Source organism: Micromys minutus, assembly GCF_963924665.1.
Source record: "Micromys minutus genome assembly, chromosome: 13".
Classification (NCBI taxonomy): domain Eukaryota; kingdom Metazoa; phylum Chordata; class Mammalia; order Rodentia; family Muridae; genus Micromys; species Micromys minutus.
This window is the reverse complement of record NC_137982.1, coordinates 44495801-44509825: the sequence shown is the minus strand read 5'-3', so window position 1 is coordinate 44509825 and position 14025 is coordinate 44495801. Positions and strand designations below refer to the sequence as shown.

At 42.9% G+C, this 14025-nt stretch overlaps 1 protein-coding gene across 1 annotated transcript in view; it reads left to right on the top strand.

Annotated features, from left to right (window-relative positions):
• The window catches only part of SLC25A12 (solute carrier family 25 member 12), a 63667-nt gene that overhangs the window by 37260 nt on the left and 12382 nt on the right, over window positions 1-14025 (top strand). The window contains exons 8-11 of the mRNA XM_080927734.1: window positions 4228-4309; window positions 6059-6217; window positions 9093-9145; window positions 9378-9458. Coding sequence (XP_080783860.1) covers window positions 4228-4309; window positions 6059-6217; window positions 9093-9145; window positions 9378-9458 — 375 coding nt within the window. The remainder of the gene's footprint in view (window positions 1-4227; window positions 4310-6058; window positions 6218-9092; window positions 9146-9377; window positions 9459-14025) is intronic.

The window sequence follows — 14025 nt, the reverse complement described above, 5'->3', positions numbered from 1 at the left end:
TACACACATTTTCTGAGTACTGAGGATTGAACTCAGGGTTCATGCCCGCAGAGCATCTGTACCAACTGAGCTATGTCCACACATCCCCAAATGGAAGTTGTAATTTGAAGAAACTGAGTTAGGTAAAACAAAAGGCTGCAGGAAAAAAAAAAAGATGTGCACATTTTTAATGCTTGTACCAGTTTGGAGAGTAAGCCCTGGTTATCCCTCTATGAGAATGGGCAGATGATCCTCATTTTTTTTTCTTTCTGGGTGTCCCATCTAGGTGTCCCATGTTTACTCTATACCAGGTATGGGGTACATGATCTGTGATGAACTTCTCAGGCCTATAGCTCTGTGTGTGTGTGTGTGTGTCTGTGAGAAAGAATAGGAAAGCTCTATGTTGCTTGATCAAAATGAGCTGAGCTCTGTCGCCCTAACATTCCCAGGACGACTCCATCCTTTTTCTATACATGCTGTTCCTTAGTCTGGCGACTTAGTCTCTGTGTAGTGTGTGGTCTCTTGGAATACCTTTCATCTTGGCTTCATGAATACATGAAGAAAAACACTACAGTTTACTGCCTAGATCCCTTTTTGTTCTCAAAAAGGAGGAAATCAGGTTTATAAGAAAGCTATTATTATTTACAATTCATTCATCTCATTAAACATTTTAGATCAGAAGACACTGTGGTCTTTAATGCGTCTGAATTCCCTCACATTGGGAGGAAAGTATGCATACATTGTTTATGTACAAAAATAAGAAAATGATTAAAATGTATATATTTTCTCTGTGTCCACTTGGTCCTGTGTACTGTCGTGACTTTGGGTGTTAATCTTACTTTGAAAGGCTAATAATGTGGGATGGCATTGAAGGGCCTGGAAAGCCATAGGTGTGGCCCAGAGTGGCTTCTGTTCATGCTCCTTAGCCCTGCCTTGCTCTTCTCACCACATGCAGATCATGTAGAACACAGCTTTGTTCTCAGACACCTGCTGTTCTCTCTCCCACACTGGCATGTGCTACTGGAAGAAGCTTCCTCCCCATTGGGTTGCCGCACTCTGGAAAGCAGCCTGGGGTGGGCTTGGTTCATTAACTGGCACAATCCCAGCCTACGTGTAACACAAACAAATAAATAAATAAAAACCAAACGAACCTCGTTTCAGATGACATCTCAAATTCCCAAGGGAGCCAGTTAAAAGCATTTAACTATCTCAACTTCATTCTGCTTTGAAAAACACTTAATTAGCCCCATTAACTATCAGCCGTAACCTTATCAGATTAACCTTATCAGGTTAACTTATTAACCATATCAGGTCCTCACCTCAAGGGAAAAGTGCCTTTGCCTTTGGCCCCTTTGCTCACAGCAGGTGATTGTCTCAGACCTGAATATTTTCCTTTAGCCCGAATGCTAAAAATTCAGTACACAGTCATTATAGGGATGACAGTTATAGGGACATTGCATTTATGAATATTCATGATGTGAAACTTATAGCATTAATTACATTAATTTGCATAGCAGAATACAAGGAGAGCGTAAGTTGTAATGATCACCAAGCCTTAAGAAAAAAACATCACGGAAACCCTACACTGGTATGTTTTCTTACAAATGCAGTTTAATGGGAATGAAGGTGACATTTCTGTCAAAAGGCATTTGGGTATTTATAGTTTGAGGTGTTGTAGCTACGAGTTAAAGCACAGAATAATCCTTCAGTTTTCATAGGATTTTGCAGGGCTTATAAACATTCTTTGAAGAAAGAGAGTTGAAAGAAAACTCTGTGTTGTTGAATGCAGGGGAAACCTCCCATGTGACTAAGGGAATTAGTGGTCACTTGATGCTTCTTTGGGGTCACAGACCTATTATTTCATGAAAAGAACCTTTTTCCTTTTTTTCTTTTTAAGATCGGGCTCAATGTTGGATTCAATGTTTGTCTGTCTTGAGTTCATTTTTAAAAATTCTTATTTTTTTATTTTATGTTTATGGGTGTTTTGTCCCCCGCCCTAGTGTGTGTGTGTGTGTGTGTGTGTGTGTGTGTACACATGTGTGTGTACCTGCACCCCTGGAAATTGAGTTTTAGGTCATTTCGAGCTACCATGTGGGTGCTGGCAACTGAACCCAATGGAACAGCAGACAGCCTCAGCCATTAAGCCATCTCTCCAGCCCTTAGCTTGGAACTCTCGACCCAACAATGGCTTCTGCCTCCTGTGTATGTGGGATTACATGTGTGCACCTCTAAGCTTAGCTTTATATTATATATTTTAATGCAGCTTAGTTTTTCTTGAGATAGAGTCTCCTGTAGCCCAGATGGGTCTTGAACTTACCACATAACTAAGGATAGTCTAACTCACCATGTCCAGATAATAGCTTTTTGTTTGCTTGTTTGTTTTGCTTTGCTTTGCTTTGTTTTTTAGTTTTGTTGACTATTACTGTGTGTGTGTGTGTGTGTGTGTGTGTGTGTGTGTGCAAGTGCACATGTGTCATGGCACACGTGTGGAGCTCAGACGACATCTTTCAGAGTAAGTTCTCTCTTTTCAGTGGGTTCTGAGGAAGGAATTCAGGCCTTAGACATACACAGCAGGCACTTTAGCTGCTGAACTATCTCACTATCCACCATGGCTGCCTCCTCCTCCTCTCATTACAACAAAATAGATATTTTCTTCCTTTGTTCCAATCTGCTTAGAGAGCATATCAGATATTTCCATACTGGAAATACTAGGTTCCAGACTGGCACATTGGCGGACACAGGTCACTCCAGGCGCGGGACCTGTGGGACAGCATCTGAACCGCAGCCTGGTCTATCTCATTGTTTTGATTTACTATTATCGTGGATTTTGTTAGAATTGTGACAATAGTTGTTAGAGATTTTTAGATGTGATCAATCTTCTCTGACCTGGAACTTAGAGAGTTCTGCCTGCCTCTGGCTCCTGGGTGCTGAGATTAAAGGTCTCCCCAGCACAATGGACAATTGTGGTCCATTCCTAAAAGCAAGATTTCTTGATGTAGGCAGTGCGTGCCTGTAATGCCAACACTTTCGAGGCAGGAGAGTGAGCGATTTAAGAATATCCTCGGCTAGATAGCAAGTTCAAGGCCAGGGTAGGACCTGAGACTTTGTCTCAAGCAGCACAATAAAGGGTTGGTGAGATGCTTTGGCTTGTTTAGGCACCTGCCACCAAACCTGACAACCTGAGTTGGAGCCTCAGAACCTGCACAGTGAAAAGAACTGATTGCAGAAAGTTGTCTCCTGGCCTCCACATGGGACCTATGGCTACATATACCTCCCTACCTCAGTGCACACACAGTGCATGAGTGATTGGCTGTGAAAAACAGCAAAACATTTAAAAAGTTAACTTAAAGAGGAGTAAATGTTATATGCTGCTACACTTGCTTACTGCAGACTTTGTTTCTAGGAGGGCCAGAAATGGCTCTCAGTGACACAGTACTTGCCCAGTTCCCACGAGGCCCTGGGTTCAACCCCCAGTACTGCAAAAGCAAGCATGCTAACAGAAACCTCAAGGGTAAAAATGTCTCCCCCACAACAGTCCATATGGGAAAATTAGAATAAAGCTAATCTCCGTTTTGCTGAGTATGTTGTTATTCTTTTTATATCTATTTTATGCTTTTGAGTGTGTGGAGGGCATATATATCTGTGTACCACATGAAAGCTTAGTTCCCTCAGAGGTCGGAAGAAGGCATTGTATCCTCTGGAGCTCAAGTTACAGGTGATAATGCCACCAACCTGAGGATGCTGGAAACGGATACAGGGTCTTCTGCAAGAGCACTGGATGCTCTTAATTTCTGAGCCATTTCTCTCTAGCCCTAGGGTGTTTTTCTTTAAAAAACAAATAAACCAACAAAAACCCACTGTTTTCTTTCATGTTTAGATTTTCTTTTTTGTTTTTTTGTTTTTTTAAGATCTATTTATTTATTATATTTAAGTACACTTAATAGCTGTACACTTAGTAGCTGTCGTCAGACACACCAGAAGAGGGCGCCAGATCCCATTACAGATAGTTGTGAGCCACCATGTGGTTGCTGGGAATTGAACTCAGGACCTCTGGAAGAGCAGTCAGTGCTCTTAACCATTGAGCCATCTCTCCAGCTCCAGGTTTAGACTTTTAGACTTTCTTTTCTTTGTTTCCTTTTCTTTCTCTCTTTCTCTTTCTTTTCTTTTCGTTTTTTTTTTTTTTTTTTTTTCTTTTTTGCTGTTGCAAAATACATTTTCAGACTTTTCTATTTTCTTCTTCCTCCTCAGCAATCTCCTGGCTTGGGCAGATCTATCTGGCTCCAGATTGCCGAGTCTGCATACAGGTTCACTCTGGGCTCAGTTGCTGGAGGTGAGTGGCATGTTTGGCTGCTTCAGGCTGGTTTTGCTGTAACATTATCTCAGCAGATGGACAGCTCAGCGAAGGTGCTGTTCACTGTTCCTGGGGGTCAGGACTGTGGGGCCTTCTGAGGATTCTTTATTTTTACCTGTGACCAGAGGGCTTGTCATAGCATGGCTGTGGTCCTCTGGCTCCAGCCTGTCTTCAGCGTTAAAACCTCTGTAATGAGGGGAGAGTCTGAAGTGCATCGCTGCACTCCCTCGCCTTAATCACATCAGGTAAGGCCAGCGTGAAAAATAGAGACGGAAAAAAACTGAGTTTATGGGGTCAGGCTGAGGGCAGGGTGGAAGCTGAGATCTGGGATGCAAACTCAGAAACTCATGAAATAAAAGAAACACCCAAGAGAGAATCACAGTGGCTGGCTTGTGATTTTGCTCTCCTTTGTCTGGCTTAAGAGTGTCCAGATGTGTTGTTCATTTGCTAAGAAGAATCCCTCCTCCCCTCTCGGCTCATAGAGACTCTATTAAAAAGCTTTGCATTTTTGTGTGTGTGCACTCGCACACTCGTGTGCGGGTCACGGCATGCATGTTGAGGTCAGAGGGCAACTCGGCCAGAGTTGGTTCTCTCCTTCCACTGTGTGGGGTCCAGGGATTAAACTCAGGTTGTCACATTTGATGGCAAGCACGTTTGCCTGCTAAGCCACCTCACCAGCCCGAGACTATTCTTACTTAAATAATCTACAGAGAAAACGTGTATAGAACCCGAAAGCACTTAGTTGAGAAGACTCTCCAGAAACTATTTAAATGCTCCTGAATTTTCAAAGCTAGCTGGAACTGGTGCCTAGTCATTTTCTCAGCCTCAGTTTTAGAAGGTGCCAAGGACATTCTGCCTTCAACAGCCAAAAAATAAATAAATAAAATAAAAAAATAGGACACTCTAGATCCTATGAAATATTTCAGTCCCCAAGGAATTCTAAAACATAACTTTAGGCTTTTGTTTGATTGACTTTCAACCAAATTCTATACATGGGAATAGGATGGGGTCAAGGATTCCTCCCCAAAGGATGGTTGTTGCTTAGATTTACCTAAATGCTTCAGTGAACTAAACTTTAGAATCATAATCTCTAAGCTTCCATTCCGTCATTTCAAAGTTATGCAGAAGGAGCAGGTGAAATGTTTACGCATTTAATATTAAGAAATGGTATGGGTGGGCTGTGGGTGCACATGCCTGTAACCCCAGCAGAGGCGGGCTGATCTCTGTGAGTTCAAGGCCAGTGTGGTCTACAGAGTGAGTTCTAGGATAGCTAGGGCCAGAGAAACCTTGTCTAGAAAAAGAAACCAACAAACAAGACAAAAGAAAGAATAAAGAGAAATGGTGTCCATTCATAATGGTTGGATGTCTCTAAAAGAAACTGAGAGCTGGTGTTCTAAGGTTGGTTGGTGATGATCTGACAATCTGCTGTGTAATTCACACATAAGATAGCAAAGATATTTTTAGGACATTCTAGGTAAATGCTCTAGCACTGATCATTGCCCCTTGAAGCAGCTGTTTACAGACCTTTATAGACCCTGCCGCTTGCCTTTCCGTCATCTTTTGGCTCTACTAATGGGAGAAGGAAGCCTGTTATAAAATGAAAGCCTTCTGTGAGACTTCGATACTGTGTTCTATTTTTCACCTATGGAAAATGAGCTCTGATGCCCTTAGGGGCACTCCATCTAATTGTGTTCCCTTTGTTAAACCTAAAAATTGTTCTGTTTGTAGCTGTGGGAGCCACTGCGGTATATCCCATAGATCTGGTGAAGACCCGGATGCAGAACCAGCGTGGTACGGGCTCTGTGGTCGGGGAGCTGATGTATAAGAACAGCTTTGACTGCTTTAAGAAAGTGCTGCGTTACGAGGGTTTCTTTGGACTGTACCGAGGTGAGTCAGCACAGCTCTCAGCCGTTGCCATTGGTGATTTTTTTTTCCTTTTTGTGTCACCCACAGCAGATTTTAACTCACTCGTTACGGAGACCGATTAGGGCTTTTTCTTTTCCTTTTTTCTCCCCTCTTTGCTCCTTTTCCTGTGTTTCGTCCTTTCTGGTGACTAGCAATATTAGTCAGTAAACAGGTGTTCCTTTCTCCTGCACTTCTTCTAACACCTTAGTGATTATGCTTTTTGAGGGCACGGGTCCTCAGACAGCCCCTCTGCTCCGAGAGGTAGAAGAGAGAACCATTTTCACACCAATCTCTGTAAAACACAAGCCAGGTGCTACTTGAAGGTAAGCTTACCCTGTCTATATACACTTGTTTCAGTGAGAAGAAATGCCAATTTAAAAAAAATTATTGTATTTTTGTCTTTTCCAAGGAGACTCGTAGTAAATGTTTTCCAGTCAAATCATCTGGATTTTTTAAAGGCAGGGATATACCCCTAAGCTTTGACTGAGCACAAAGTTCCCCTCTCCTCTTTCGGTGACTGTTTCTGAGCGCCTGGCTGTCCCATCCCAGGCTGCTGCCCTGTGCAGAATTCTTCCCGGCCCAAAAGGCTTTGTAGGAACTTGTCTTCTTGGAGAGAGGGTGCCTTTCATCTACATGTTTTCATGTTAGAATTTCGGGTTCCTTTGCGGGGGAGATTAATTTTTTAATCCCTTTGGGCGCCACTTGGAATTCTTTGAAATACACTTAACATGCTCTGGTCCCAAGCATTTATGTCATTTACTGTGGGTGTTTGTTTGCATTTCCAGGCTTATTAATCCCCACCCAGCTCATTCTGGCTCTGTCAAACTGTTTGGCTCAGAACTGTTCCTAGGAAAGGGAGACGGATTGAATAAGTGGGCAGGAGAAGAAACACCTGTACTTGGTGTCATACTCAGGCATTTGAGAGGACAGACACATTTGGAGTCAAAGACCATTTGCATTTTTGCTGTGAATACAGTGTGTGGAGTAAATAGGCCCAGACGCCCTGCTTCTGAGAGAGAATATAATGACATTTCCTCACATAATCAAAGTGCTTCGGCTCCGAAAATCCAGGTTGTATAACTAGTATTCCAGGGGCAACAGTTTGGAGCTGGGAGTGCAGGGCCGTGGTTTAAATGGACTTAGCTCTTCCAGCTAGATCTTATTCAAAGGGGGACATGGGGGAGAAGCACTAAGGTTTTTATTTCTTTGCCTTCTCCAATCTTTCATTATTGAACAATGACCTTTCTCTTAATTCATATGCTTTTAAGTTACAAGAGGTGCCTACAGAGAACCAGCAGAAGGAACCTAGCTATGCCGTGGATAGCCTTCTCAATGGATAGGTGCTTCTGGATTTTGCTTGGGAGAGCTCTCATATTAATTAAATGGATGCAATATAGCAAGCAGGGGAGGATGCTATTGACTTTATGCAGGATCTAAGCTGATAAAAATGGGTCCTTTAAAGGAGAGACTTTTGTAGTAGAGAGATGATTGTAGGAACCCTGCCTGGGAGCACAGCGATTGTTGAGACTGTCATATATTGCTTAGAACTGGCCCATTATTCTGTCAGGTGATTGACAAAGTTGTTGACAGATTAGCTAAATTTCTTTGCCGGCAACAATGATAAAATGACAGAAATCAGTATTTTATTAACATTCCGCAAGCTTTGGGGAGGAAAAGTTGTAAAACAAACACACAGGCTGACACCGGTGTTCTGGAGCTAGATTAAAAATAGGTTCTGATGATCAGGAAGGCAAGAAAGTTAAGACTGCCATCTGCTGATTTATTCTTTTAGGCCAGTCTGCGGCCAGTCTGACTGACAGCGGCCTGTATGCACAATTACTTGCTGGCTCTCAACTCCCGGAAAATCACTCATCAGCATCCTCCAGAGAGGCTCAAGATGAGAGCAGCAAGCAGTCTTGGTAGACACACACATCTCTCCCCCTGGACCGCTCGGTTTTAAGGCTCTAAGATGTGTTTATTGCTAGCATCTTTGAAAAGAAATATATGCAAAAAAAAAAAAAAAAAAAAAAAAAAAAAAAAAAAGGAACTATGCCAACGACCTGGGGAAGCTGTATGCGTTGGAAAGCTGAGCGCTGTGGGTATCTACAGATGGAGTTGCTTACATGACTGACTGTTCTTTCCCTAGTTTGCAGCCAGCCTGGGAAATGTAGCTTTCTAAGTATAATGATTTCTTTTGTTTTGAGGAGTCTTTTTTTTTAAATGCCTTAAGCTTGACGTATATTAGTAAATAAATATATAATCAGCACGTATTTTCTTACAAACCGATACTAAAAGCTGCATTTTTCTTTACAGTCCCAGCTTTCCTTTTAAATAAATGGGTTCGGTGCAGAGGGTTGGGCTTCTCTGAAGAGAAGATAATGACAGCAGATACTCAGTAGCAGCCGCTCTCCTTTGTGCTGCAAGGAGTGTACGTTGTAGCAAAACCTGGCTGTGCTTAAAGCACACTGGCCCAGCTTCTCTAAGCCCACAGCACTGGTTTCTGTACAGTGACTGTGTGCTCTTAGGCTGCTGTTGGGGATAGGAAATTTGGTTACCGAGTGGAGAAAACCCACAGGCTTCATTCTTTCCTTGTGCACTTTTGTAGAGACTTTAGATAATGAGGCTGTTTGTTTGTTTGTTTACTTTTAAGGATTTAAACATTTTTATCTTGGAGAAAAATGACTTTATATTTGACTGGTAAATTGTACACATACACAGTTTTTAGGATGATCTCTTTCCCCCATTTAGATGAAAACCTTGAGATTCTTAGAGGGTAGCTTAGAGGAAAGCACTTCCTCGTTGGGCTTGTACATTCACATACAGACGTCTGTTTTACAAATGATTCCCTTCTACCCAGGTCTGATCCCACAACTGATCGGAGTTGCACCAGAAAAAGCCATTAAGCTAACAGTAAGTTTCTTTGTCATTGAACCATTGTTGTTTATGTAGCTCATTCATTCTGAAGCCAAAAATAAGGCTGATGCTGGTGAGATGGGGGTGCCGCGTGGCTCTTATAAAAATTTTCACATTGGTAAAATTTCAATTTCATCACGAGACAAGTGTTTTGATAATTTGGAGATGTGATGACCTGCAGAGGAAATGTTGGGAAATTCTGATGAGCCGATCTTTTCTTACTATTTAGGTTAATGATTTTGTCCGGGACAAATTTACCAAAAGAGATGGCACTATCCCACTGCCGGCGGAAATCCTTGCTGGAGGTTGCGTACGTATCAATCTGGGTTTCTCTTGTTGCAAAATATTCCTCTAACCTTTCTGCAAAGTAGGTATGAAATATGAGTAATATTTCCCTTTAAAATTTTTATTACATTTGTGGGGTGTGTGTGTGTGTGTGTGTGTGTGTGTGTGTGTGTGTGTGTGTATGTATTGCATGCTATTATGTGGTAGCCAGAGATCAACTTTCAGTTGATTCTTCCCTTCCATTCTGTGGGGTTTGAATTTAAGGCTATAGGTTTGGCAGGAGGCACCTTTACCCACTAAGCATCTCATTGGTCGAACATCTTTCTTTAACTCGAAGGACTGCCTTTGAGGGGTGTTTAAAAGTGGATGTATGGTATGTGTAGACAGCCTTGGTGTCATCCTCAGGAAAACTGTCCACCTTCTTTGAGACAGAATCTCTCATCCCCTTGAAGGTCAGCAATTATGCTTGACTGACTGAAAGTAGACCCTTGAGGATCCTCTGGGCTCCAGCCCACCATCACTGGGATTCCCAAGACAGGCACCACATGTGGCGTTATGTGGCTTGTGGGAACTGAGACCAGGTTCTAGGGTTTGCCTTGCTAACTGATCCTCCTCCCCAGTATATAATCTGATTTTGAGTATTATTTTCATCCCGTTTGTTTCTTTTAGGCTCCTGAAACTCTATCGTATAGACTCTGTGTGTGTGTGTGTGTGTGTGTGTGTGTGTGTGTGTGATGTGTAATTTTAAAAAATGTTCTACTTTGCTTGTATACATGTAAGTACACTGTGTGTGTGTATGTGCCCTTGGTGACCAGAAGGGGGTTTCAGATCCCCTGGAACTGGAGTCATGGATGTTTGTGAGCTGCCGTGTGGGTGCTGGAAACTGAACCTGAGTCCTTTACAAGAGCAACAAGTGCTCTTAACAGTTGAGCCATTTCTCCAGCCCCCTTCTAGACTTTTTAAATTCTTAAGTATCAAAGGAAATGTAATAGCAGGTGTAGATCCTGTCTACTTCTCTTCTCTGGAACTTTAAGTGTGAGGGGCTGGTTAATTGGGCCCTTCCATTTTATGTGGAGCAATGGGTGTGCAATTGTATCTCATTAAGCCTTCTAATGGGGCTGCAAGGGACAGTGAGAAACTATAAGTATATTGTAGCTATTGACCAAAATTCCAAAGCCAGAGGCTAAGATTCTGATTTTGTAGAGTGATGGGGTTTTTGTTTTGAAGATATAAAGTAAGCATTACATTGGAATTAGGCTGGCTGGCACATCTGAGTTTGCAGCTCAGCCTGTTATCAGCAATGTCAGTCTCTCAGTTGATAAAGTAGTTTGCTTGAGGCTTTCATAGTCCATTTTGGTCCTGAAAATGTTAGTGATTTTGGTTGAATTAGCTGGAGGTCTTGGCAAAATCCTTCTCCCTTGCTTATGGAGCCAGAGGTGATGAGATCAGTGACCTTAGAAGTTTTCATTCCGAGAAGATGTCCCTGAGGTCAGAGGGAGCAATTGCTCCAGGCTTCCCTGTGATGAGACTTTGTGTGTGTGTGGGGCTTGCATGTTTACATGTGCACCATGGGTGTGTATGTGCTTTCTCATGGAGGAGACTTATTTGGTTCAATTTATTGTTTATGAATGATAAATGATAGGTGAAGATAAAGCCCATGTTTGTACTCCCCTCTTATAATTAGGTGCTAGAATTGTTTCACTTCTTTGTAAATGATAAATATATTGGTGGTTTTAGTTTCCATTTGGTTAGGAAGCTGCCTAACTCATGCTGACTACAGCATTTGCATACCTGTTATCTCCTGAAAGCTAAGCATCTTTTGGGATGGAAAGAGGTAATGCATGCCTATAATTCCCAGACTAGGGAGAATCAGAATTTCAGGGTCATCTTTGGCTACATATGGGTTCGAGGCTAGCCTGGGCTAAATGAGGAAAAGAAAAAGAAACAAGAAAGTTGAACACTTTCTTTTCCAAACAACTAATTATTGTGCTGTGGAGAGGATTTTTGTCATAAACTACTCTGTTCTCTTGTCTGACCTGTGACTAAGTAGTCAAACCATAATCAGACACGTGATTCCAATGTTTTTCCTAGGCGTGGGCTCTTGTTTATAGGCGGAGTCTAAGATGCCCTGAGGGTTTGGCTGACACTGGATTTATCCCTTAATCATGGTTTATTACTGGATACTTTTTTTAAAAAAAGATTTATTTGTTTTATATATGTGAATACACTGTTGCTATTTTCAGACACACCAGAAGAGGGTATCAGATCTCATTACAGATGGTTGTGAGCCACTATGTGGCTGCTGGGAATTGAACTCAGGACCTCTGGAAGAGCAGTCAGTGCTCTTAACCACTGAGACATCTCTCCAGCCCTATTTCTGGATTTTTTTTGATTGACCGATAGCAGGAGAAATAGTGATGTTGAACACTGGGAAAGAAAATGTGGTGGTAGCTTTTTTTTTTTTTTTCTGAGACAGGGTCTTACTATTTAGCCCAGGCTGGCCTTAAACTCATGCTGCTCCTGGGTACTGGGATTACAGTCTTATATTATTTATAAAAGTTGATTTTTTTTTCTACTGATGAGTCATAGTGCCACAGGATAGATGATTGTTACAGCATCAGTAAACCACACCAGAAAATGAAGTCTTAGATGCATGGCCACGCCACAGTTTATAGACCAGCAGGCACCGTGGGACAGAGAACGGTCTCTTTCTTGAATGAAGCCAATCATCAGTAAGGAAAGCAGTTTCACCAGGGCCTGATTCTGAGTGCACACCCCTATTGGTACTGATCAGACAAATGTATAATGTCTCTCAGGCGTTTAGCCGGGTGCTGTGTACTAAAGCTATACCTAGGTTAGTCAGGAAGACTCTGAGTTGGAAGTGCTTCCCAGCAAAGGGATTAGTGAGGGCCCAGGCCAGGTTCCTTGTAGCTGGGAGGGAACATTGTTGCCGTGAGAATAGGGTAAAATTTCAGATCTGCAGGCCCATGTTCTGCTCCCCAACTTTCCTTTGCTTTTGTTTTGAGATAGGTTCTCACCATGTAGCTCTGGCTGGCCCGGAGGTCTTTATGGAGACCAGGCTGCCCTCCAACTCCTAGAGATCCACCTGCCTCTCCCTTCTGCGTGCTGGGATTAAAGGTGTGAGTCACCATGCCTTGGTTACCTTTTTCTGTTTTTAATCAGTGTGTGTGTTGTTGTGTATAAGGGGTCCAGTGAAGACTCAACAAACCAAAGCATGTACTCATTGGAAGCTGCCGCCTTGGCAGTATGATCAGTTTAACTTAAGGCTTGGGGGTTTCATTTGATGTGTGTGTGTGTGTGTGTGTGTGTGTGTGTGTGTGGTGTGTTTGTGGTGTGTGTGTGTGTGGTGTGTTTGTGGTGTGTGTCTCTCTGTGTGTACACTGGTGGAGAGCAGAGGACAATTCTGCTCTGAGGCAGTTCTCACCTTCTCCCATGTGGGTCTCAAGGCTTACGGTCAGGTCCCCAGGCTTGCCTGCAGCTCCTTTACCCACTGAGCCATCTCGCAGGCACACCACAGTGAGTGTTCAAACGTGTGGTAAAGCTGGGTATGGTAGCTCACACCAATCCCAGGTCTCTGGAGGCAGAGAGGGGAGGATGACTTCCAGTTCAATGCCAGCCGCAGTTACAGTGGGAGACCCTGTCTCACAAAACAGAAGAGCTACATGCAGACAACAACAACAACAACAACAAAACCCAAACCAACCACCAACCAACCAAAACAAAATAAGAACCTATGTGCTGCACCGATAAAGAATAATACACAGTGAGCACCCTTGTCGACCGCCCAGCCTAGTTAGCATGCTAACCCACCTGTACGTTTTGTAGAGATCACCTCATTAGTTCTAATCTGTAACAGCCTGCAACGATGAGATTCAAATGCATCTCCGGACCCACCCTCGCTCCCTTTGGGAACCCGTGTCTGTTCTTTGTGTCTTCTGTTTACTTTCCTCTCAGCATGTGCCCTCTGCATCTTTTGTGCAAATGCCATGGTTGATGTTGAGGGTGAAACTCAGGGTCATGTGCATTCAGGATGTGTGCTCCACCAGAGCTGAGCCCTTAGCCCTGAAAAGACAGTAGCTTTAGTGATACCAAAGCCAACTCTAATGCTACACCCTGTGTCCGATTCAGCAGCTCTTAGTGTGTTCACAGAGCACATGCAGAGTGCATCATAGTCAATGTTAGCAAGTCTTATCACTGTGCTCACCAGCACCAATACACACGCACGCGCACACACACAGAGGTACTTGTTACCTATCACCCTTCTGTCTCACACCTCACCCCACACCCTTTCATTAATAAACTCCATAGACACTCCTGAATATTTCCTGTATGTGGAACCACGTGGTATATGACCTCTGGACTCTGCCTTCTTTCCCATGGCATGTTTTCAAGGGTCACTGATACTGTAGCATGTTCCCATGGGATTTAGAAGTGTCTCTCTGACTGTGCCTCCCTTCCAGCATTTTCTTTTATGTTTAATAGCCATGGTGAATGGGGTGACATGGTCAGGGTATGTGCCATTTATTGGTTGGATCTCTCGTCTTTGTTATATGATTTTTAGGTTATTTTTA